General features: G+C 38.7%; 1 protein-coding gene across 1 annotated transcript in view; it reads left to right on the top strand.

Moving 5' to 3' along the window:
• The first annotated feature begins 12,825 nt into the window (after positions 1–12,825).
• DOK6 (docking protein 6) overlaps positions 12,826–25,728 on the top strand; it is a 251,710-nt gene continuing 238,807 nt past the window's right edge. The window contains exon 1 of the mRNA XM_058020153.1: positions 12,826–13,084. Coding sequence (XP_057876136.1) covers positions 13,019–13,084 — 66 coding nt within the window. The 5' untranslated portion in view covers positions 12,826–13,018. The remainder of the gene's footprint in view (positions 13,085–25,728) is intronic.

The following is a 25,728-nucleotide window of genomic DNA, read 5'->3' as shown; positions in this document are numbered from 1 at the left end:
TGAATTATCATAGTAAATGGGTATTGCATCTGAATAAAAGCTTTAAAATCAGATATAATGAACAGAGAGCAGAGCTGTCTGCCAAATTTGCATTTAAAAAGTTCTTAAGGTTTGTTATAAATTTTTAATAAATTCTTAAAAGGTGAATTGTTCTGTTCTGACCATTCACCTTGAGAAATGAAAAGTTTTAGGCCTTGAACATGAAAGTCCATGCCCATTTTTGTGATTTCTTGTACTACTGCTTAGCTAATATTAACCTACACTGCTGGTTGGTGCAAGTTTCACTTTGTTCAAGGCTAGGACAGTATTAAAGTCAAAACATGTAACGTGTAAGAGACACAAAAGAAGTCAAATTAAGAAGTCTTCTGTTTTCACATTCCTTCATGTTACTTCAGGGAGTCTTATGCTATGTTTAAACTGACCAATGACATATTTAAATTAGGATTTTAGGTCACTTCTTTCACACTAGTAAGTTCAGTACATGCTAAAAAAACTTCCAAAGTAATGCTCAATTGAATTATGCAGCAGGGTAATTAATGTTCATGCTTTGATCTTCTCAAAATTAGGCAGAGGTTAAAGTAAATGCAGTCTAGAATGGATGCAGTAGAGAATGAACTGAAGCTCTTAAAAACTCAACTTTTTACCCAAATCCCTAGGTCTCAGAAGAAATTTTTCTATTTCTTATGCATGCTTTAATATCCTGTTGACTTCCTTTGCACATGGATTTTTGGAAGAATAATAGAGGGCTTTTGTTCTCTCTTCACACTGGGGTAAAAACTGGAAACAGAAGTTTCTGGAATGCTTTTTCATGGAAAATATGACTGGAAAAAATCTTAGCAGTAGTATAGACTATAGAGCTATAAAGCAATAAAACTATAAAGGGGGGAAATGCTGAAAAAAAATTTAAATTGTAATTGAATTATTTTGCACCAGTATCTCATGCACAGGTTCTGAGCTCCTTTTCAAAGCCTTGTTAAAAATGTGACCATAAGCCAATGTTTGCATTCATTTGCTCTGTATCAGCCCCGTGTTCTTCAGGTTACAGAGTGAAATGTTTGAAAGTTAAGGCAAGGTACAACTCCCTGTCATTGCACATAGTCCAAGGACAATCAAAAACCCCCTATGAAAATCCACAGCGTGCCAAGGAACTGAAGGCTGCACTACCAAGCACTTCAGGAAAGAGGTGGCTTGAGGAATGTGTAATCAATCTGAATTCTGTCATCTCCAAATCCACCTCTCAATTCTCTTCCTTCCCCTGCCTTTGCAGTAATGGGGTACTTCCAGGCAGCCTGGTGTGGCTGCTTTCTGCATTGCTTAGCAGCAGTATAAACCTGGCCTGGGAATGTGCCAGGGTGAATTTAGCATGCAGCCAAGATTTTTTCCTGAAAAACACAAGTTGAGAGAAGACACATTTCTTTTCTTTGTACCTTCAGTCAAAAGTGAATGTGATTCCACAAAAAGAGAAAATTCAGTCTTGTCAGCTTCACGGATTTCCTCCCTTCATGCTCCCCAGTCTGCAGCAAATAGCAGAAATGTGGACATTTTGAAAAACTTCAAATTGGAAAGCATCAGACATTTTGAATATATAAGCTCTAACAAGCTACTATTATAATATTCAGGAAAAGATTTTCTGAACTCAGGCCTTGACACAAGAAAGAATATGTCATTCACTATTAAAAATCACCTTACAAGTAAAAAAGCATTGAAAAGCTGAAAAAAATAGTGCCAATAGATTAAAAGAAGTCCTGTTTGGTCTTTCTTTCTCAAAGCATCCCTTTAAAATAGGTTTATTTCTTATGCAAACATGCAAGGCAAAAAAATCCCATCACCTAAAGGGAAATTTATGAGGCAAAAATCCTCAGTAGCTTCCCACATAGGACACAAATGCGGGACTGCACATTTTTCAGCATGTAAGTGGAATTATCTTTTCGTAAGTTATACATTAGACCCTCTCAAAACCCAAATGCATTCATACACACCGGTGACAGCAGAATAGGCCTCCAGCTGCACAGCTTTATTAGAAAGAGGTATGGCAGAGCACTACAGGGCTTTGTAACTGCTGTGGAACGGAGAGAGAGAGATTTTCACCTGCTGCTGTATGGCTGAGCTGTAGTGAGATGTGATCCTTAGGAAGGTGTTAATACATATAAATATACACACACATATAAATCTATACTTAAGTACATAGGTTGCTTAAAATGCATCAGGAAAATTATGTAAAAGCATTATATAACCGTTAATTAGAAGGAAAAAATTTGAAGAAACCATAAAATAAATGCAATAAAAAGAAGAAAGCCAGCTTATACTTTTTTACAAGATTAGAGAAAAACTAGTAAAAGAGCTAGTTCATATGTTGGACCTGACCATTCAGTCCTTTGCAAAACCCAAACTGCTTATGCCTTATAAGAAAACAGGAGAGTGTGAAGAGATTCCTTCCTCTGACACCACGCTGTGACTACATCCTAGCAAAGGTTTGATTTTTTTTTTTTTTTTTGTTGCTATGAGGATCTCTATTTAAGTTTTCTGAAAACCTGGCTAGTTACACGTCAATGGTCTTAAGTAATTTTTGGGAGTGTTCAGAGGAGATCCTCTGTTACCTTTTTTTAGAGTTTGACCCAATGTCACAGAGCCCCTGAACACTTGCTAGACATTCCCTGATTTAGAAAGCCTAGAATGAAAAATGCCAGCAATTAAAACTTATGGTCACTCTCTCCAGAGCATGAGCATATCTCCAGGATGATTTTGAAATGGTGAGTTTTTCTTCTTAGCTTCATGTAGCACTGTACATCTTTTTGATGATACATAAGTAGGTTTTATATTTTTATAGTTTTCAACTGGCATTCCTATGTCATGCAATTACGTGTACTTTCTTCATGAAAACCTAATGTCATTTGTTCTGTAAGGGAATGCTGAAGAACAGACTATGTATTTCTCACTTCTGCACTGACCCAGCTCTATGCAGAGGCATGAAGTTTCCTAGGACTGCCGATGACTTCTTCATCTCTGGCTGCTTCTATTGGGCTCAGTCAAGATGCTATCTTTCACCTTTCTTCATTAAAAAAAAAAAAAAAATCATTGCTTCTAATAGTAAGCAGTAAACAAAATTATTTCACTGATTTTCCTTTAAATAGGGTAGGAGTGAAAAAGAGAGTTCGTTTTCCATTGCTCTTCATTGGTTGGGATGGTATGATGACAATAAGAGCATGGTGTTGGAGTGAATAAAGTGTGTAAAACCTGCCTTTATCAATTACCTACTGTGCACCTAAATTAGAAGTTTTCATATTGCAGAGCAGGGAAGATTTGGTTTCAGATGTCTATGATGTTTTATTACTAGAAGGTAATTTTCTGTAAGCACAGATATCTATCGAAACTATTCTGAGTACCAGACTCCCTTAGAATAAATAGCAGTGAATTTGTTGGTTAAGTTTAAAATTTAAAAAAAATCCCAAAACATAGTATTTTGCCAAAGATAAAATGTTATTGGTTGTGAGATATGTTTTTAATTGGAAGGGAACTGCAAGACTTAGCTGTAATAATAGTAAAGCCATTACAATCAAAGCTGATCTATAGTTAATATTTTTGTGCCTGTGTGTAGCAAGTAAAATTGATAGCTTAATGTATTAAATAATACTCTTACAAAAGGAATATTAAATAAGATATAAAGGATACACTGCATGAGTTTGAAGGTCTTGCTTCAAAGGTTTCACCAAAATGGGGGTTATATGACCCTCTCTTCTGGTCTCTGTTAAAGCACAGAAGGTAAACAAACAACTTTTCAGATTCTAAGGAGGGAGAATGTTGAATTTTTCACTTGATTTCTGCTGTGGCTTTCCTTAATAATCTTAGTGTGGCCAGTCAGGAATGGAATCAGCCAAGCTATGAAGAATTAATTGGGATCTTTTTAATGTAAAGTCATCTAGGTGTTAAGGTTATTATGTCACCCACATTTAGGGTTGTTCTACTGTCCACCAGGCTCTGAAAACATCCCCTACAATCTCATACCCACTATTAACATCTATTTACTGAATTCTGGGAAAAGATCAAGAGTGATGTAATTCAAAAGCCTTGTTTTAAGTTCCCCTTCTTTTTAATCTTGGCAGATGCCTAACCACCACCGTGCTTGTTGTCATTTCAAACTGCCATGACCTTCACAGAGGATGAAAGAAATATGCTATTTGCAGCAAGCTTCTTCTGTATGTTTAAAATTAACAACTCGGAGACTATAAAAGAGTATCAAACTTTAATTAATAAATATTTTCTAGCTAAAAATGCCTTCCAGAAAAGGAGTAATTCCAGAAAGTGCTGGTCTTAGAATATGAATTTCAGATAGGAGGAAGAAAATAATCTCAGTTTTCAATAAAGATAATAACTACTGGAAATTGTGTAACAGTTGCAATTATCTCAACTTGGAAATAAATAATAATGCAGGTTCCTGACTAAAATAGTCTGTCATATTTAAAAGGTAAAACTAGGATTATTTGTAGCCAAAAAAAAAGAAAGAAAAATACAGACAGCAAAGAGCAAACATTAAAATCACCTTCTAATAAAAGATGATAGGCAAGTAATAGAATTCACAAATTGACAGTCACAAATGGTCAACCCAGAAGCTTCTATCAAATTATTACTGTTGTCTGAAAATACATTTAGTGCTTCAAACTGGTAGGTTTGTGGAGAGTACTCCTTTAAAATTGCTATGTTTGGAACAAAAGAATGAGCTAGCTGCCCAGGTCTGTATAACTAAATTGAAGGTATAAAAAAAAACAACAAAAAAATTGCAGTCAAATAAGTCAGATGCTGATGGATTCCTGGATGATATTTAAACATTCATAAAATGTTTAACTCCATTTTACAGACATACACAAGAGCTTTATTGCACTGCTAGGGCAAGAGAGCAGATAACAATTCTATTATAACTTACACTTTGGACCCTATATTTATTTGTGCATGAACACATCCTAACATGCACATTTAGAAGCAAATGAATGCATGCCAAAGAAGATTTTCTCATTCATTCTAAAATGTCACAATTTTCTTTCTTTCAAATGTGATAAGAGAGCAATTTTTCAGAGAAAAATTATCTCATCTGAAAAGCCTTTTTTGAACTATTTGACCTAGAAAAAATCTGTAAATTCCATTTTTTTAAATAATGTCCATCGATTTTCTATTTTCTCAATCTGCAGATTAAATTGCACTATACAGGGAAGAAAAATATATTAACTACAATAAAATAGTAATAAGTGTTAACCTTAAAGGAGAAAGGATTGGGAATTAGCCGTGTACACAATGTCATGGTACTTCTAAAGAGTTACAGAAAGTCTGTGATGTTAATATTGAACCATTCTGCAAAGGTATTCAGGTAAGATGAAGTGGTGAAATCATACACACATGTGATTGAAGATAAGTAGGGAAATATTTATGTTTTACACTGTGCATTCCCTGAAGGAGTGCCTACCGCCTACTCTACCTGACATTGCAGGCAATGGAGGGTGAGGAATGACGATTTGGTAACACATTAAAAACAGCTCCACTTCCAGTGGCAAAGCACATGGCTGTGAAGACTGAAATAGATTTTCCCTCCTGCCACTCCCCACCTACCCACGCAAAGGACCCAAGCTGGAATTGCTGGGGTTGTGCAGAGCTGAACAAGCCAGTGTCAGCCCAGGGAAAATGCAGGCTGCAATCATGATTTCTGCAGACTTCAAAAGAGTGATGCTTGGTTTCTCTCTGGATTTGAAGGCACAGCCATGTTCAGGATTATGTAAATGCTGTATAATCCCCAGATTATAATCCTGGGCTATTCCCACAAAAGTTAGACCTCCCTATAATCTCATACTTCTGTGAGTCCCAGTCTTGTCCTGTGAAAGTTACTGACAGCAACCACAGAATGTCTCTGCAAATCTGACATCTATTTGCTAGAGTCAGTCCAGACACACTCATACAACAGTGGAGTATGCACAGGTTTGGGGCATGGTTACCCAGAATGTTCTCAAACCAACAAAGGTTTGTACACTCAGCTGAAGGGGGTGTCTCATCCTGCTCCAAAAAGCTTCAGTGCATTTTGTGGTAACATAAATAATGTGAGGTGTGATGCTGAGGCAGAGGTTTGCCTTCTCCACTGCCACTAATACTGCAGTATTCTGAAATATGTGATAGCCACCAAGACCACTCTTTGAAGTAGGGAAAGCTGTGAATACCTGGAAAAGCATCCAGACACCTTTCTCTGCTGCAGAGGCTGCTTGCAGTGTTAGGGGCTGGTCAGTGCAGGTGGATTTTAAATAAACCATTTTGTGAACAAAACCAGTGAATCTGAACTGCTAGAAATCTGTGATTTTTTTCTCCTCTATTAGACATCCTGGCCTCAGTAATTACATCTTACCCATCTGGACATAGGAACCTCACACTGTGTATAGTCCAGAAGTGTGATCAAAAGGATTGACTGGAAGATAACAGCAATGCTGAGTGTGTGATAGTTGAACATTTATTTGCCTTCCCTTACTGATAGGACAAGACACAGTCTATGTTCTTCACCTGATATCAGTTTTCACAGAATTTCTAAGCTGCTACCCACCTTTCAATTTCTCTTACTCCCACCAGACTGGTCAGCCTGCATGGCTGTGTCAAGCTGCATAAGGATCCTGTGCATGTTCTCAAGGATGGTCCCTACTTAGACATGTTTCCCAGGACCTTCCTGCACATCCAAATCTTTCCTCCACAACTCTGGTAAACTTCTTTCTCTCAGATCTCCACACTGGCACCTCCCAGCTGGTTGAGAGTTACAAATGGAGGCACATGTTTGGATATTTTGGAGCACTGTGGGTAAAAGCTGGATAATAAAACATTTGAAGTCCTGTGTCTTAACAAAAGACCCACCACAGCTGTCATAACGAAATATATTAGTTTGCATATCACCACCAAAGTCAGCCTTCTCAATAGACAAAATTGAAAGCTATAAGAACAGTTTCCTTAAAACACGGAGCTGCAACAATACAGCAAAAATACAGAAAAAGAATAAGGTGACAAAATTTGTGATGAAGGCTATATTTAAGAATAGTCACATTTTGTTCCTCAGAAGTTTGGCTGGATTTCACCCCTGTTTTTGTTAGGTCAAGCTGAAGTCTCCTTTGAATTTAAGTCAGATCTATCTTCCTCCTATTTTCTCAGGCTCTTGCTGTCTTCTCTCACAGAAATGGGTAAGAAGGGGAATGGACGGGTCAACTCTAATACAAAAATATGCTAAGATATACCAAGATATACTGTCCTAGCTTTCACTTGCGTTTTGGAAGACCTAGACCGTGAAATTTGGCACTGAGACACTTCCTTGTGTCACTCCCTTTTCTCCTTGTTCTTAAGGTTCTTCCACTAACATTTCTATCCTACTTCTTTATTTCCACATTCTTGGTGTAGGCTGCTTTTTTTTCCCCTTGTGCATATTTCTGTGCACACATTTGTAAAAGATTGTTCTTTCCATTAAAATAAAGTGAATAGACCTCTTTTCTCCATTCATTCTCAATATCACAAGGTTTAGCTTGCAATGAAATTTTTGAAGACTCTATCACAAGACCAGGTTGAAATGCTGCCTGAGAGGATAGAATTGGTGGAAAACCAGATAGGAAAACCAAATATAATAACTTCCCTATAAGACAGGAGGGATAGTAGGAAGAGAACTTGCTTAGAATGCATTTGGTAGCTTTTGATCTACTGCATTTATTTTCATTAACAGACTGTAACTCTGACTGTTTATAGACTAGAAACCCATATGAAACACAAATAAAGGTAGTAAATAGGTGGAATATTTTTAATGCAGGACTTCCCATGGCAGACATGCTAGAAAACTTGGATGAATTAGAATTCAAGTTTGTCTTAAGCCTTAAGTGCACTTAGCTAAGTTTTAACCTTCAAGTCTTTTAAGATAATTATAATGGAAAATAGTATTTTTTACACAATATGGGATTTCATTCCCTAAAAGTTTTCATGGAGCTCTTTCTGACGATTATTGGAGTATTTTAGGTAAAATGCCAAACATATTATTTTAAATAGAAAGCTTATGTGCTATTCACCATGTTTCATGCTTAGAAATTGGCAGAAGCCACTCAGAAAATTAATGTTTTTATAGCTATATTTGTTTGCAAGGGGATTAGGTCTAATGGGTTGCTTAAGATTTAGCTGCCTTAATTTGATACATTATTTGAAACATTATTTCTCCACAAGCAGAAACTCAGCACCTTTCTCTTGGATAATTACACTTCATGGTCAAATATATCAGCCTAAGCCTTTTATGATAAAGTCAGTATACAAATTCCTCTAATATCACTGCTCTCCAAAACCAGACTGAGGCAGATATCTGAGGAAAGTAATGCCTCTGGCTGGTAGAGTTACCTCTGAGAGAGCACATCTGCCAAGATAAAGATGGTTTGCCTGCACAGTCACAGGGGCCCCCAGTCACACCCACAGCACTTCTTGGTTTGGGGCAAAGCGACAAAAGCATAAATTATGATTGGTGTCCAAAGTCAGAGTCTTGGAGGAGCAGAGATTTTGACTCTTACTCGCCCTCTGATAGAAAAGCAGAGATGAAAATATTCCCTTTTCTGATCTCCAAAACCAGACTAATCAGCTATAATATGTTACTCTATAAACGAGGAGATGACACTTTTTAAAATTTACCTTTCTGGCACAGGTTGGGAGCAACAGGGTAAGATACAAACCTAGATACCTACCCTGTAGTTGGGGGAAAAAAAACCAGTTACTATTGGACTGGATAGAAAGCCAGTAATAAATATGTATGTGGTTTCATGCAGGAACTAATGGCTTTGCTTTTTACAATGCCCATGGAAAACAATAGTTTTTTAATATTGTCTATCTACATGATTTATATTTCATGCTAGTTCACAAAGGACTCTGGTTAGTATGTGATTTATGGCTGGAGCAAAATAATTGTCTGAAGCCTAGCTGAAGGTAGGCTTTCAACACATTAATAATACATTAGCTAATGTTTCTTTCTTGGCATTGCCTATGCAAATTTCTATTATCATAATAAAAATGACTGTTTATTTTAGATTGGAAACAGCCTTTAGGTAAGAACATGCTTTTTATCAGGTGTCTTGAATAAATACTAAGTGCCATTCTCTGATAAACTTTTAACCAGAGCTTTTCCTTTAGTCTCAGCTGGTATTTGGTCAGGGAAGTAGAGGGAGAAATAGCTAGAGATTGAGAGGACCTCTCCGTGCTCCTCTTTGAAAAGTGGAAGAAGTCCACCCTGGCTGGAAACTTCAAACACTGAAAACCATCACTGGAAAATGATTCATGAATGTGAATCATCCACAAACAGTGGACATACCATTTCAGATTTAAAATATATACTGCCTAAATGTATTCTTTTTGTCAAGTAAGCACAAGTGAAGATAATTTCATTCAAATTAATTACTTTCTGTCAGAGGCAAACAGCAATACATATTGTCTGTCCAAAATAGTATTAGATTTGATTGCACTTATGTTAGGTAGATCAGAAATTAACTTCTCTGCTTGAAATAATTTGTGACTTGATTACCTGCTGAATCATTTCCCTTTCCAAATGATGATTTCACACTAGCAGCCATATGAAAGCCATAATATTTTTGCAAATATATAAGGCATTTATTCATGGCAATGTACTCTTCAGAAGGAATCATACTCTGTCTTCCCTGACACTGCCCACTGAGCTGTACCTGTTGAGTTTCTGAGACCACTTGACTTGCTGAGATTTCTGAAGAGACAGAGCATTGGCATGACTGCTTTGAGGAATCTTCCTTTGTAAGTTGTGACTTTCTCAGCAAATACAATGTATGCATGTCATGTGAACACAAGAGGGTTTTTGTGGGGAAGCAACAAGAGAGTTTGTCTGTATTCCTGTGATTCAGAGTGGCCTTGCTATGCATTTGTGCCCCAAGCTGCCCATGGGACTCATATGCAAATGAATGTTTGATTATTCTGTCTGGTGCTATACAAAGCAGCTGAAAATAAATATCAGACTGATCATTTTATAAGCTCAGGCTGGCTAATTTACACTCTGGAGACTGTGGAATGAAAATGCTTTGTATTTTACACTCATTTTCCTTATCCTTTATTGTATTTTTGTAGTATTTTGTTGTAATAAAACAGATAATAACAATGCAATTCATACATCGATTTTAGAGAAAAATACAGAAAAAAAATTGGAGAAAAATCTGTTGAAAATTACTATTAGCTATATGTTTATTATAAATCAAAACAATTTTCCATTTTTGTTATATGATAAAACAATATACTTAAGAATAAATGGACGATTACCTTTGGAAATGTAGCACTGTCTTCAGTTCATTGGCAAGAAATTTTCCACTGTAGAGTTCTGACAAGACATGCATGTTAGGGAGGTGACACAAATTCTGCTGTCTCCTTACTGCAGAAATTGTAAAACTAAAGAGTGCCTAGGAATGCTGTGTGATCTGAAACTGATGCTCTTTCTGAATGACAAACAGAGAAATTGTACTAAAAAAAAATTGCATTAGTTTGCATTAGTTCTATCTCTGTTTGAGAACACATATAATTTTTCTCAGATCCTACAATTCCATTTTTGTGTAGCTGAGAGGTGCTGCAGAGGGGGCAGGGACTGCATGTGAAACCAGTTCTACAAACTTACAAATCATTCAGGGTTAATCTGTAAGGAAAATGTCTTTTTGTCAGTTAATTGAATAGGATTATGTACTTTTCTGGTTGGCAATTGAAAGGAAATGTTCCTCTCCTTTTTGATCCTTCAAGAGCTTTCTGTACTTTAAACAATCACTAGTCTCATCTTGAACAAAGCTTTTGTTTAATATGTGGTAAGGTGTCTTGAAAGAATTCTCTCATAGGCATATCCCAGTTTTCTCCCTAAAAATCACTGAATATTCTGACTTGACATATCTTTAAAAAAGAAATTAAGGAGGAAGAAATATTCTGCCCAAAAGTAGTTCAAACTCATCCTTTTGACATTTCACTAGAAATACCAAGGAAGCCACAATTATATATAGGCTAAGTATTTTTCTCTATTTCTTCAGATGAGCTTATCTTCTATTTAAAAATGCATAATTATATAGAAATTTTTGTTTGGATAAAAATAATGCAGAGTCTCTATTCCTAGCAGTTGTTCAAAAATTTGCATAATTGGGAACTGAGTTGCTAGAAAATAAATGGATAGGTAACCTTCCACGTGCTTCACTAATTTCTATTAAATTAAGGAAAAAAGACTGGGAGCAAATAATGGTTATTCTTGGGAAGGGGAATTCTCTTGGCATAGTCTTGTAATTTTCACACACATTGGACTTGAACGTAAATCTAAAAGCAGTCAATGAAGATGCAAGATCATGATGTAAAGATTCTATTTTGTTTTGTTAGTTTTAAATGGGATACCCTACCCAGCTGATAGTGGACAAGCAAAAATAATTTTGTACCCAGTGGTACCCTTTGGGTACTGGAAGAGTGCTACAAGGTCACCCTGAAGCCTTCTCTACTCCAGGCTGAACAACCCCAGCTGTCTCAGCCTTTCCTCATAGGAGAGATTTTTCCATCCCTCTGACTGTGTTCATGGCCCTCCTCTGGTCCCTAATAGATCCATGTCTTTTCTATGCTAAGGACCCAAGAGCTGGACACAGTACTGCAGGTAGTTTTATAAAGTTACAATGTTTATCCTCACAATTCCATCACCCAAGCACTGTAATAATTTTTCTAGATTGTATCTTTCCTATTTGCTGCAAGGCTAATCTTTAATGTTGTATGTTGATTTTGAAAATCAGAAATAAATCTAACAAGCTTTCAACTACAGAACTATGCTCTCTCACTCCAGCCTGCAGCACACCACATACTGCAAATTCCTGTTTCAGAAAATTTCAGGGCATCGGTGTAGTAGAATGTAGATATCTAGCAAAAGAGCACACTAAACTTTCGTTAAGCTTATCATACCAATCAAACATTTTCCACAGAAGAAGTTTAATTGAGCACAATTTTATGAAACGATAGTCATGCACTATCTCGTCAACCCCATATATCTGTAGTTTGTCTTTCTCAAGCAACTTGGATACATTCTTGTCCATTTCTACTTTACGTGCAACTAAATCAAATACACTTTACTCTGGTTTCTTTCCCTTTCTAATGTCTCCTAAACATTATATTTTCTTCAGAAGTCATTCTTCTGCTAGGTCCACCACAGTGAGTAGTAATTAAACACATGGTCACCACTAAGAAGAGCCTGTGCGTGACAACTAATTTTTCAACTTCAGATGGATTTGTGCCTTTGTTGGTTTTTTTCTTCCTTCACTTCTGTAGCTTAGATATTGTTTCATTAAGTTTGTTGCACTGACACAACAGTTCCGCGTTTGCTGATGGGAGTCTGTCTAGGCGGCTTCCCGAACGCACGAGGCTGAAGGATGCCCTCCCGGGCCGTGTTCCCGAAGGGATCTGCCACCGGAGCCGGGATGCCACCCGCCAGCCTGGAGAAAAGCGGGCAACACCGGGGCGCCCGAGGAGAGCCCCGTCCGTGCTCCCCGTGCCGTGCCCGGGCTCCGCCGGGCCGAGGCGCCCCCGCCCCTCCCGGGCCCCGCGGGCAGCGCCGGCGCCGGGGGCGGTGTCCCCGCTGCGCCCCGCCCCGCTGCCGGCCCTGGGCGCGGGCAGCCGCCGAGCCGCCGCCGGGCGGAGCGGAGCGGAGCGAGCTGGGCGAGGGGCGGCGGCGGCGGAGCGGGGCGGCGAGGGGCGGCCGAGAGCGGAGCGGGGCGGAGCGGCCGCCACCCGCCCGGCGGGGCGGTGCGGAGGGAAGCGGAGCGGCCGCGGGCGGAGCGGGGCGCGGGCGGAGCGGAGCGGAGCGCGGCGGCTGCCGCTGCCTGGATGCCAGAAGCGCCTCTGGAACCAGCGGCCGGCGGCACCCGGGAGGGCCCGGGAGAGGAGGAGGAGAAGGCGACGGCAGCGGCGGCGGCGGAGGAGGAGGAGGAGGAGGAGGACTCCGGGTGCGGACGGGAGGAAGCAGACAGCGCTTGCCATGGCCTCCAACTTTAACGATATAGTCAAGCAGGGCTACGTAAAAATCCGCAGCAGGAAGCTGGGGGTGAGTTCTTTTTCCCTTCGCCGGCCCTGCCCGGGGTGGGGGCGAGGCGCTGGGCATCGCCTCGCTGGCCTGGGGGGCGGTGGTGCCCCGGGCCGGGGCCGCCAGCATGGGGCGCGGCGACCTGCTGCTGCTGCCGGGGCTGCTGGGGCTGCTGCTGGGGCTGCCTCTGGTGCCGCTGGTGCCGCTGGTGCTTCTGCTGGTGCTGGTGCCGCTGCCGGGGCTTGGACTTGGCTCCCGGCTCCGGAGGGGTCGGTGGGGAGCGCTGCCATTGCGCCTCGGAGGGAGCCGGCTGCTCCCCTCTCCGGGAAGGCGCCGCTCCTCCCTTCCCTCTCAGCGATCGCCCGCCAGGGTCACTGTCCGCGGAGAGCTGCGCCCCGTGCCCCAGCGCTCCTGGAGTGCCCCAGCCCAGGGCTGGCGCTCCCCTTTGGCCGTCCCTGCGCTCCCCGGTCCCTCGCCTTGCTGCCTCCGGCAAGGGCTTGGGAAGGCGCAAGCAGGAGCTGTAAACTTTGTGTACAGATTCTCCCTTTCTCTATCGCTCCCATTTCGGAGGGGCATGTTTTCAATGAGGGCAGGGTCAGAAAACACTCTGCTGATACCGGAATAACAGAGTAAACAGAGAAAAGCAGGCGTGGAGGTGCGATGGTGCTCTGCCCTAGGGCACGGGGGACTGGGGAATGGGAGCCTGCAGCTCCTGCAGCTCCGGGGATGGACCGGGAGGCAGCGGGGTGACAGCCTCATGAGCCTAAAGGCAGATAGAGAGGCTGGCAGTGATTAAAACTAGGGGCAGTCTCTTAGGTGGGGGTGGCTGTTCGCAGTGCCCACCGGGATGCTCAGGGACACCGCGTGTGCTGTCAGATTGGCCATGGGCACTTTTCTCCGAAGGGGTGCAGCAAATCTTGAAAAGGCAGTGAAGTTGGAGCAGAGTGTGTGCAGAGGTCAGGATTTTCTAAACTTCAGTCGGTGCCGGGAATCATCGGTTTGGGCTGTCTCCTACCCTTTGTGAGCGAACAGGAATCCTTGCTTGCACATCTGCTGATGTTGCCAGTAATCCTGAAAGGTCCAGGTGCCTGTTGGCCGCAGGCTGGGAGGAGGTCTGAGGTTCTTTGTGTTCGCTCTTTCGGGTTTCCTTCAGGTGTGCAGAAAAGTGCAGGGTCTCTACCAGCTCTCCCTTCCAGGGAGGTGGTCCCTGCTTCCCCAAATCGTAACAGCAGGGACCATGTGAAATCTGCCCTCCTCCTCCGAGCCGTGCTCTGGGAGCTTATCACAGTGCTAATATTTATCTCCTCCTCCCGCTCTCTCCCTTCCCCCCCAGATGCTGTGCGTTGCTTGCAGACACAGTGTGCAGGATGGTGGGACACTAATCATGAGTTGACCTTTGGAGCACTTTGGTGACTTGGCAGGGCTGTTAATTTCAAAAGAGCCCAGAGAAGTTTGGTTCAATCCCTTAATAGCCTCAACTACAAATGTTTGAGAGATGGTGTAAATTCAAAGAGAATGGATGCTCTTGATGATTTTGCAGCCCCAAAGTCACTCTGTGCATTAATCTTATCTGAAGAAGCAATTTCTAAGCCTCAGTTTGTTTCTGGCAGTCCTCTGCTTAACCTTTGCTGGTCGGTTTTTCTCCTGCTCAGCAGTGTTATTGGATGGGCCCAACACAAAGCGGAGAGATGATGGTATCCCATCACCTTGATGTTAGTAGTTGGAAGCAGAGTTAGTCTATTTGCTTTGCAAATCTGGCTTTGAAGCCATCTCAAGTGTCCTTTAAGTGTGAAATTATGTATATGCATATCTCTATGTATGCAAATACTTTTATATATCTATGTCTATGTCATACGTGCAACAAATGTAGAGTTCATATTGCAGTAATCTTGGATGATACTTGCTGACCTGTGTAAAAAAATTGTGAAGAGAGCGATATTTCATTGCAGAATGTCTTATGTGGCTTGAATATTTTGTTTTGGAGATATCTGATTTTTTTTAAGGGAGACACATAAAACTTTTTTTGCATAGATGCTTTCCATTGTCATAATGATTATTGTACCTCTACACTAAGCAGAAGGGAAATAGTTCATATGGTGTCTGTGGAGGATTTTCTCCTGCTGAAGTGTGAGAGGGTGACAATTCAGACTATACAGCCTCAGGCAGGTGGTAGTATAAGCTTAAATATGACATATGGAAATGCACATCTGAATAAATCTATTAAATACAATTTAAAAGGGATTATATTTTATAGAAAATAGTGTCAAAATTCAAATGAATGTGATGGTTGAAAGGTATGAATATGTGTGTATATATCCATAGCTAATTGGATTCTTGTGACTGAATATCTAAATTAATGCAATTTTTATTCACCCAGTGAAACATTAAAGGTTTGTCTTTTTTTCCTTTATGTCTGTCTCCAAGTTCAAACCTTAATGACTTGCACTGGAGCCGTCATTATGTAGGTGAATACATCAGTTTTCAGGGGTATAAATGTCTGCTAGCAAATGAATATTTCTAACCTCCAAAAATACAAAAATACTTAGAAGAGGGAAGAGAGCTATAGGTTCTGGGAATTAAAGCTAAGATAATTTTTAAACATGGCAATAGAATTTTATCTCTTGCTATGTTATGTTTCATTCTTACACACTGGAAGTTACTGGGTAGGTTTTTTTGGGCATAATAGTCTACATTCTTTGAATATTTCAAAGTCTCCTGAAAAGCAGATTGATTAAAACTTGGAGAGCTGAGGTGTCTGATACCAATTTTAGTGCTAGACTTGGGCAATAAAACTAATTCTAACCTTTAGGCTTGTAGCCAGTTCGTTGTGGAAATTTTTCCAATTCAGCTTTTATTCTGTTTTGTTTTGTGACTGAAGGAGCCCTGGCTAGGAATCAGATGGAAGATATTTCAATAGTATATTTATATTTTATTGAAAAAAACCCACAACAACAAGCTTTCATTTGGGGAGACCTTTCTGGTAGAATTTACTTCTTTAAGAATTTAATGTACAGAAACCCAAGTAGTAAATCTTCATCTAATTGTAAAATAGAAATCTTTATGATTTTTTTTAAGAAGAAGGATGTTTACTTCTGATGTTTTACACCTATACCTTGCTGTAAGTACTTGTTACCCTTTCTGCCTACTCCCCACATACCTTCAAATTCTATTCATCGTACTCATGAAGTCAGGACTCAAGCTGGTTTCCTGTCAGTAATTGATTCTGTTCAGAAAAGGGATTTGAAGACAAAAATGATGCCTAAATCATGGAAATACATGGCAAGAACAACTACAAGAATTTGTCCTTACTTTTTTGTTTAGTGATACTTGTTCATTAACTTTTATTTTGCCTGCTTTTCACTGTAACCCTCACATGCTTGTTTACAGAAATTCATTAATAAGTAAAATGGAATGGTATATTCTTCTGACAGTCCAGTGTTTTCAAGAAGTGCTCATACCTTTATGATGATACCTTTATGATGCTAAGGTTGCTTTTGTTGTAAGGTTGGAGAGTCAGCTGAGGAGGTGTTTACCAGCCTCTCTGTTGCTGTATTCTGACTCTGGCAGTACCATGGTTCCTGCCATGGAGATGTCAGGCCACAAAGAGCCATCCAGCCAGTCTGAACACTTAGTCTGTCTCCTTACTTTTGTTAGGCATGAACTGTACATGAAACTTTTCTCTGGTGCCTTGAAATGTCACATATCTGTTCAAGGCTTTGCAGTCGGCAAGGTCATGTGTACTTGTCACGTCTTCATCAAGGTATCACGGTGTCTTTGAAACTTAGAAACTGTAGTCATTGAGGATGACTGTAATTAAAATCTTTATAAAATCTGTTTCCCTGCAGCCCACATATGCCTTTCTTTTCAGTGCCCTGGCATTCCCACATTGTTTGATATTTTGCTTTTCTCTAATACTACATAAAGGAAAGACTCATTCTAGCAGCCATTACATTTGATCTGTGTGACCCTTCTTTGAAATAAATTTGATTGTAATGTGGTGTGCTGTTCAAATCAGAATAGGTCATTTGTGTAGTGTGGAGCAGGACTGTGCTGCCTTTGTTCTTTCGGAATCTTTCATACTTGTGTCACATTAAAATTCATATGACACAATTTTGTACTGCACTGGCTGTGCTTATAGGCTGAAACTTTCTTGTAGCAGATTGGAATCCCTTTGTTGCCTCCTAATAAACTAAGCTGTGAGGATTTCATGCCTTGCTGAAGTGCTGTTTCTTAGAAAAAAAACCAATTTGATGTCACATTAGGAAGTCTAATTAAAAATGAACAAACATTGTGTCACTTTGTTTTGACCCATATCAACCTTTGAAGTCATAATCTTATTGTTTGTTTGTTTTTGTCTTCTTTTTTTTTTTTTTTTTTTTTTTGTCATGCCTCAGCCATAGAATGAAAGAATCCTATCTCTTGGAAATTTTCACTCTGTTTATTAATAATTACTAATTTTTCCATGTTTCCACATACTAAGTGTAATTATTTTCTGGGTGCTTCAGTTTATACTCTAGTACATCTATCCAAAGAGAAAATTGTACCTGCCAGTCAGTCTTGACTGAGTAATAAATAATAGGTTGCTCTTAGTCACCAAATTAGAAGTTTTACCATATAACCTCCTCCTGTTTTTAACCATACTTTTAGATCATTACAGATACCTTTTCTGTAAATGAACACAGTGTTTCTCCTTCTGCAGTTAACCCCGTCTTAAATCAATCAGGACTAACAATGCTTTGACTACGAACCACTGATTGCAGTTTTGCTCCTCTTGAAATATTGCAGGATGTGCCTTACAAAATCCTAACGTTCAATTGATATTGTGTATATTTTGGGTGAAGAAAGAAAAGGGACCTGCAAAATTTCTTGGATTTGAAATTACATTGATTGATCACACTGGCTCAGCAAGTGGGTCATGATGAATACAGAGTGCAAAGTAAAGGTTCTTCTGTTTCTTTGAGTTGCCACAGCATATACAAAGAAACAAACAAACACATGGAAAAGTACAAACAAGTAGTGCACCTGGAATGGATAACCTCTCCATAGATTGTTTTATATTATTATCTATTGGAAAGGTGTTCAGCCTGATTGTAAGCACCAAGACTGTCATTTGTATAACCACATCCTGACTGGTGATAAAAACTGAGTTGCATCTTGAAGTATGAAAATAATTTGAATGAAACTATAAACCCTTACTTCCTATTTATAATAAATTCATTTAATTTTTATAAAGCTCCAGATGGACAGGATTTAGATCACAGATTCCTTCCTTATAAAGGAGTTTCTTTTTCACCATAGTTCAAGGCAACCTGAGATATGGAATTAAAAGGATTTCAGTGTAATCCATTAAAGAAGCTAGTCACGTTTGCTACTTAATACTGAAAGTATCATTTAAAATACCAATAATTACTCCTTTCATTCCTCTTGCTACAGTTATGTGAATGGATTTGAAGAATTAAAAGGAAAATACATGGATTTCCAATTTGGTCATTATGGAAAGAACAATCGTCTTGAGCTTCTGACCAGTTTTTATTGATTAAGCCTATTGTACAGGAAGTTGAAAGAAATATCTTGCAGCCATGGTAAACAAGGACAAAAAGTCCCGCAACTTTTTATGCTAATGTTTGTGTTAAAGCAACTTGTGGGTCAGGTTTGTGGTAAGAACTTTGAAGTTGGCTGTGCTTCCCAGTTATTTTCTTGATGTGCTTTTCCACCTCTTCATTCCCAAGAAGTGTGATAGCCAAAGGGCTAGTAATTTTGTAATGGATGGCACTTACGTAGAGTCAAATAGTTCCCTTTTGTAGATAGCATATCACATCCATGTTATCAATGGATTATAGATGTTTCTATTTTTACTCTTGTGTGTAATGCCATTGGCCTCAGTGAGATTACACATTAGCTATGTGAAGATTACACAAAGAAGTGTTTGTACAGACTCTCACTTGCATATTGTGAGATGGTAAAATTTTATTGAGAATTTGTTGTATCTCCTGCAAGGACTTCTGTTTTTCATTTAGGAATCTGTCATTTTTGTCTTATAATGGACATTACAACGTGATGAAAAGACCCAGCGAAAAGACCCTGAAGTCAATTTAAGGAACCCATTAACTTTGGTGGCTTTGCTTCAGTGTCCACGTGGGAACATTAGCCACATGCATAGAACACGAATTTCCTTGTTGTAAAATGCCTTTCAAATCCTACTCAAAGGAATTGTCCTTTCTGAAATTGGTAATTGTGGAAGGAACATGCTCTATGAGTCCTTGAAATATACAAGGAATTATTCATGTAATTCCAGTAGTGAGTTTTCTTCCTAGTTTTTTAGAAATAATCTCTCTTCGAATCATTCATTCAGATTTTTGCAAGCAGTGCAAAATGCTTTATAGCTGTTGCCTGGCAACAACATATTCAGGCAACAGCGTATGTGAGTCAGTTGTTATATGTTTATATATGTGGCTCTGTATAGAGCATATGTTTTAGATAGATACCAATGAGACATTTTAAAAAAGACGTGCTGTGAAATGCTCTTTTTAAAAATAATAAAATTAAAATAAAGGTTTTGGGGTCTACGTTACCCTGGAAAGTTTGTCTTTTGTTTTAGGTTATGTGAAAGATCAGCTAGCTGAATGGCTTTTCACAAATGTCATGATGTAGTTAATATACTTCCATTCAGTCTGAGCAAGCAGTGTAAAATATTCTCTTTGTTGAAAGCAAGCAATATTTTACATGTATGGATGCTAAATTATATCCCTCTCTGTTCTTTAAATTAATAATGTGTTATTGAACCAAAAAGTGGGTCTTTTTACTGTGTACTGTAGCCTTTCATGTATACAATATTTGAAATAATAATTGCAAATGTTGCACTGCAATTTTTGTTTTTAATCTTGCAACTTGCAGTGCAACTCTAAGATTCAAAATGATTTGCTGTATTATTGTAATGAATTACAGTTTGATTGACATTTTTTTCTGGAAAAAATACAGACTTCAACTCTACATACTATGAAATTTCTTGAAGAAAATCAATAAAGAAAAACAAGGAAATCTTTTTCTATTGTGAAGAAAGTTTATGTGGTAGGACAAAATTGCAAACTTAAAAAAAAGATTTTAGTGAGAGTAGAGTGTGTGCAGTAACTGTCTTGACACTTGGGCACATAAATGCTTACTTTCAATTAATGTTTATTTTAGTATTCAGAAAACATGTTCACACATCATGTCCGAGGAAGAAAATCTGTGTGATTGATAGATACAGCTCATAAACCACTATATCTGAAAACCTTGTGCAAGTCAAGAGAGTTCCAAACAGTGAGATTTGCAGCTGGCATCAGAATTGAATCTGCTGTCTCCAGGAGTGCTCTTACTGGCTAGGATAGGGTAGGATAGCCTTCTTGGAAAGAGTTTTGGAGATGAATGTTAATTTTGAAGTCTACTTAGAGATTAAGGGGAAAAAAAAGCCTTTTGTAAGGTAGCTATGAAATATGCTTCTTCTCAAAAGTGATCTCCCCTGCAAAATAAGTCTTCCACATTCTGACACTTTTTAACAATTGCAGTGTGTGAAACATGGCATCGCTGTCATACTGAGAGGTTACAAGCCCATGCAAATGGAGCCTCACAGGAATTACTGTTCACTTAAGATGCACATAAATTAGGAAGATAATTAAGGGAAGTGTGTAAATCTTTTAAAAGATTGATCTTCTTTCTCTCTGTTGTTCAGTTGCCAAAATGTCCCTCATCATCTCCAGCTTATCTGGGCTGAACTTTGGAAAGGTTGTATTCATTAACACGTCAGTGAGGAATTAGGAGCGCGCAGCATTGACTGGACCTGGAGGGAAAAGTTACACTGTGTCTGCTGGAGGAAGGGCTCTTTGGCATATTTCCCCTACCTGCTCATGGCAAAAAGAACTAATAGCAAAGTTTAATATTGAAAGGCTGTCACTGCTGTAGAACCAAATTACTGCCATTTCTGAGAAAGAAACCCTTGGTACTTGCATTACTCTTTGTTTATCCCTGGTCTTTTTCTTTGTATGAGACAGTCTTGCTCTGTGGTACCCTGCCCTCAGAGTGAATTGTATATTCTCATTCCTCATGCAAATACTTTTTTTCCTGCAAAGAGAAAAAGAGTTCATAAAATCTTATAAATCAAGAATACAAAGGAGTTTTCTGAATGAGTGGTCATAATTATTGGCTTTGTACGGTGCCTAAAAAGAAGAGGAAGCTTCATTTTAACTGAAGTTGACGTGTTCAATTATTAATTGCTAGATTGGTATGATGATAATAAGGTGTATGATGTGTATAATATATATATAAAAGTATGACAATAAATTCCCTAATAGCAAAGGGTGGAGGTTAATTTTCATAGCTGTAGCAAGGTTATTAAAATAAAAGATATTTTGCTGAGTTTTATTTTCTGTAATTCTAGTATCTTAAGCTACAGAATGAATTCTAGAGCTTTTTGCACTGTGGATGAAATAACCTCTCTCGAGAAGACAAAAATCTTTGTACTGATATGTTGGACTCAGTATTAGAAAAGTTAAATTTTAGTCTTTTGTTATCTTGAGCACTTTGATTCATTCCAGCCTTATTCTCAATTATACTAAGCCCACTGTACACTACAAAAATTAAATCTAAAGCTGTGTTAAAGCCCCTTATACCAGCATAGTGAGTGCTTTTAGTGTAAATGGGAAATGTTTCTGAGCTTAACTTTTCTGTTTTTACAATTAGTATAATCTCTTCTCACCCATGATTTCTTTATTTCGTTTGTCTCAAATATAAACTCATGTTAAGTTCTTTAAAATTAATATGTTGGCTAATGCTGACTGTGGTCAAAATATTTTTAGATGCTACAACTCTATAGAGAACACCAGAATAATTCATACTTCGGGTTTGATTTTTGAATTTCATAACTGTGGAATGGCTGAGGTTGAAAGGGATCTCTGGAGGTCACCTGATCCAACCTCTCTCAGGCAGGGTCGCTGTCTGTTTTAATATGATTTGAAGAGTTTTTGGTTGAAAGGAAACTTTTGGTTGTGTTTCATTTAATTCTTCTATGGATTTTTTTTTTTTTTTTTTACAGTCAGGATTTGTTCTGTAATTTTTTTTAGATTTTTTTATATAAAGAAGGAAAATGTTGTGCATTTTCTACCCAGATCTTACTGATAGAAAATACTGCTCATCAGTTTTCAGTGTTCTTCTTAGAAACAAGTGTCAGGAATAGGAATGCTAGACGTCTGAAGTTGGTAACTTCGATAGGCCCTATGTTTCTTTTGCCCTGAGAAAAAAATTAAAGAACAAAATTGAAGTGGAGAACTTCACTTTTTAAAGTGGATATTGAAATGTTTAAGGTAGAATTGTTCACATCTTACTTGGCAGAACAATCCTGAAAGCTGAGGATGGTGCGTGAGACAATTTCATAACTGCTTGGGTTGCTCGTCTGCAGTTGTGAGTGTAAATTTCTGGCCTCGGCCATTCAGAAAAGCTGTCTTTGTCAAATACATGGCACATAGAGTAACAACCCTATTTTAAAGCAGGGGTTGGGTTAAAGATGTTACTGCGACATTGTTTTCCTTTCCTAGTGCAGTGTCTTACTGGCCAGGTTTTGAGATGACATCGCTTGCCTCATCTCCAAATTTTATAAAAGGCATATTCTTCCACAAAAAAAGTTAGAAACTCCTTACTCTGTAGGCTTATGTGAAGCATTCTGCTACGAATTGCTACTACTTAGCCTTAAGTTGTATGTTTTACCCATAACATCTAGGAGCCCAGCAGGGGGAATATGTATTTGTACGGTCCTACAGAGGAAGGTCTGTGGGACTTAGTGCAGGTTGTAGGGTGGAGCAGTTGAGTCCCCTCACAGAGCCTACAGATACAAAATGCATTGTTTCTCGAGGAATTCTACCTCCACAATATGTGCAATAAAAGAGCGCTACAGAAGCAATTATTCAGAGGAAATATATAAGGTTCCAAAAAAAAAAGAAAAAAAGAGAAAAGTCAAATTATGGTTTGCCCATAATAGTAATACTATACTGAAAGCTTCCAGAAGATTTGTAGCATTCAATATTGTCAGGGTACTGGTTTGCCTATAACAAAAAAAGTATTTTTTTCCTGCACAAAAGGAATAATTTTGAGATCACTGAAAGATTGGTATCTTCTTCAGTGTGTCATAGCTTAAAGAAAAAGGTTGAAGATGTAGTGGGTAGCCTTTGCTAAGATTATTTGTTGAACCTTTTTCATTATCAACACACGTAGATGATGATGTATTAAATGAAGTTGAGTTCCCTCATCATGTTACATTTTTCCAATTACTGAATAATCTGGATGTCTGGGGTTTTTTTGATAGTGAAAATTCTAATGTAGAATCATCTAAAGGAAAAATAAGAGAAAGGAAGCTACTTTTGGCTCCAAGTGTGAGCATGTAGATGAATTTGATCATCTGTTTCAGGTGTAGATAATAGTTACCTTGACTAGATCTCACTGCTCAATGTAAGCACATCTTTATTTTCTTCTGACGTGTTGTAAGATCAAATGTTTTTTACTGGGAAAGCTGTGCAACAGACAAAAAGTTTCTCAGCACTAAATCTGCATTTGTAGATAAATTTTGGCTGGTGAGAATTAGTGAAAATTAGTTTTGCAAAAAGCAGAGTGAAAAATCCTGAGATCTATCTTCCCCAATGGACCAGAATCTCTGACAGCTGTGATTCCCAGTAATGACATGTGATGTGGTAAATTTATAAATATTTTTAAAAAATATAGCAGAAGAAATAAGTGCAAGGAAGGAAGCAGTCTGCTGTAGTCTGATGTTGTTGCAGAAAAACAAGAATAGAATTATTTTATGGTCCCAGAGGTCTTAATAAAGAAGAAGACTGCAGTTTTTTAAAGGTGAAGTAGAGACATTAATGCAAAGGCTCTCTTTCTGGAATATAAGCTAATACACATTACAGGAGTTGTCCAAGACCCAGGGGCCAAATGGAATATTGCGGAGTCACGGCCGTTTCAGAAGGTTCAGGTTATTTTGAAGAATTAGGTCTGAATGCTTGTAGTGTATCATTAGAGATGACTCTTTTCAGACATTTCCTAATCATTTGGGATGAAGATAATGCTTACAAATCATGAAAGGGAGCTGTAACTAATGGTAACAGCTTAGCAGCTGGCAGAGAACATTGGCTAAACTATCGGAATTAGGAATCTGAGGTACATTGAAAATGGAAACCTCACAGTGAGAGGTAAGGAGGAATCTGTGGAGCAGCTATGGAATAGATTTATATGAGATTTATGGCCAATGAGAGGAAAATTTATACTGGTGGACCTCATAGTGCATTTATTTGAGGATAAACTTTGCTGTAGCAGCCTTTATACAATAATATACCTATGGTGTTTAGATGTATTGCTTTGGGATTTTTTGAACTGAAGGAGAAACTGGAAAAGTAAATGCTACTTGTAAATATTTTTGACATGATTTTGACTTGATTATAACATAATGCATTGTATGTCCCAAGAGAACCTGAGGTTAAATATGTTTCAAAATGGTTTTGGAAGTGTATTTTCCAGAATTCTGGATGTCAGAAAAATAATTTTTGCCTGGATTTTTTTTTCTCTCTTCTCTGAAATGGAAAATCAGTACTTTGTGTTGTGTTTCTGTATAATATTATTTTATGGCTTAGAGTCATTTCGCTTAAAAAAAAAGAATATTCAAGATGAATCTATCCTGTGCTGCAATCTGAATGAAATGGAATTTAAAACTAGCGAGGTGGTGCCTCTTGTTCAATTCTTCAGAATTCTTTCTTTCTTCCACCTCTGGCTTACCTGAAACATTTCCTAGACCAGGATAACTAATTGATCTTCAGATAGCAAAACTAACAGTTTTCCTTTCTGTAATTTCGAAGTTACAGGAAAGAATATATACCCATTCTCATTTAAACAAACAATACTTACTCGATTTACTTGTACTGATTAAAAGGGACTGAACTAATGGGCCAAATATCTGCTTGTGGGTAGAGAAGCATATGAAGGAATACAGTGTTCTTCTGTACATGCCGAGCTTTTAAGTTTAGGAAATCGTAAGAAGTTGTAAATGAAATTGATTTTGCTGACCTGAGCTAACCTGCAGTGGTGGCACAGCGTCACTGTCGCTGGTGCTCAGGGCTGAGCCGAATGCACAAAAGATGAAATGAGTTAAGCAGGAGATCTGAAATGGGAAATGCTGCTAGCCACCCTTTGAAGTCAGCTTTAGAGAGCTATAAAACAAAGCAGAGCTGACTGCATAGCCATTAAGATGATCGTGACTGAAATAGTGAGAATGGAAGCTCAACTAGCAATACATAATTACCAAGAGATTCTTGATTTTTGTCACTACTGTTTATTCATTAAGTTAGGCTTGCAGTGACTTTATAAACAAATACAGAGGAAAGACCTCTGGTAAAGAGGGCCAGACCTTCCCTAGACTGTGCAAGTGTCTCTGAAAGGGTGTGTGTTTGCAGGTATCACACACCAGCCTCGGGGCTCACCGTAGCAGTGCTTTGACCAAGCTTCATTCGGTCAGTCCTTTGTTACAGCAATTTCATAAAATTCTGTCAACCAGCAAGTGCTATCAAAACCTAAGCTGGGCAGAGCAGATCCTCATCTTCAAAATTCTTTTCCCAGGTAGGCAGGTAGTTTTAGGACTGCATCCCATGTAA

The sequence above is a fragment of the Melospiza georgiana genome, chromosome 1 (genome assembly GCF_028018845.1).
Source record: "Melospiza georgiana isolate bMelGeo1 chromosome 1, bMelGeo1.pri, whole genome shotgun sequence".
NCBI lineage: Eukaryota > Metazoa > Chordata > Aves > Passeriformes > Passerellidae > Melospiza > Melospiza georgiana.
This window is presented reverse-complemented; position numbering and strand designations above follow the sequence as displayed.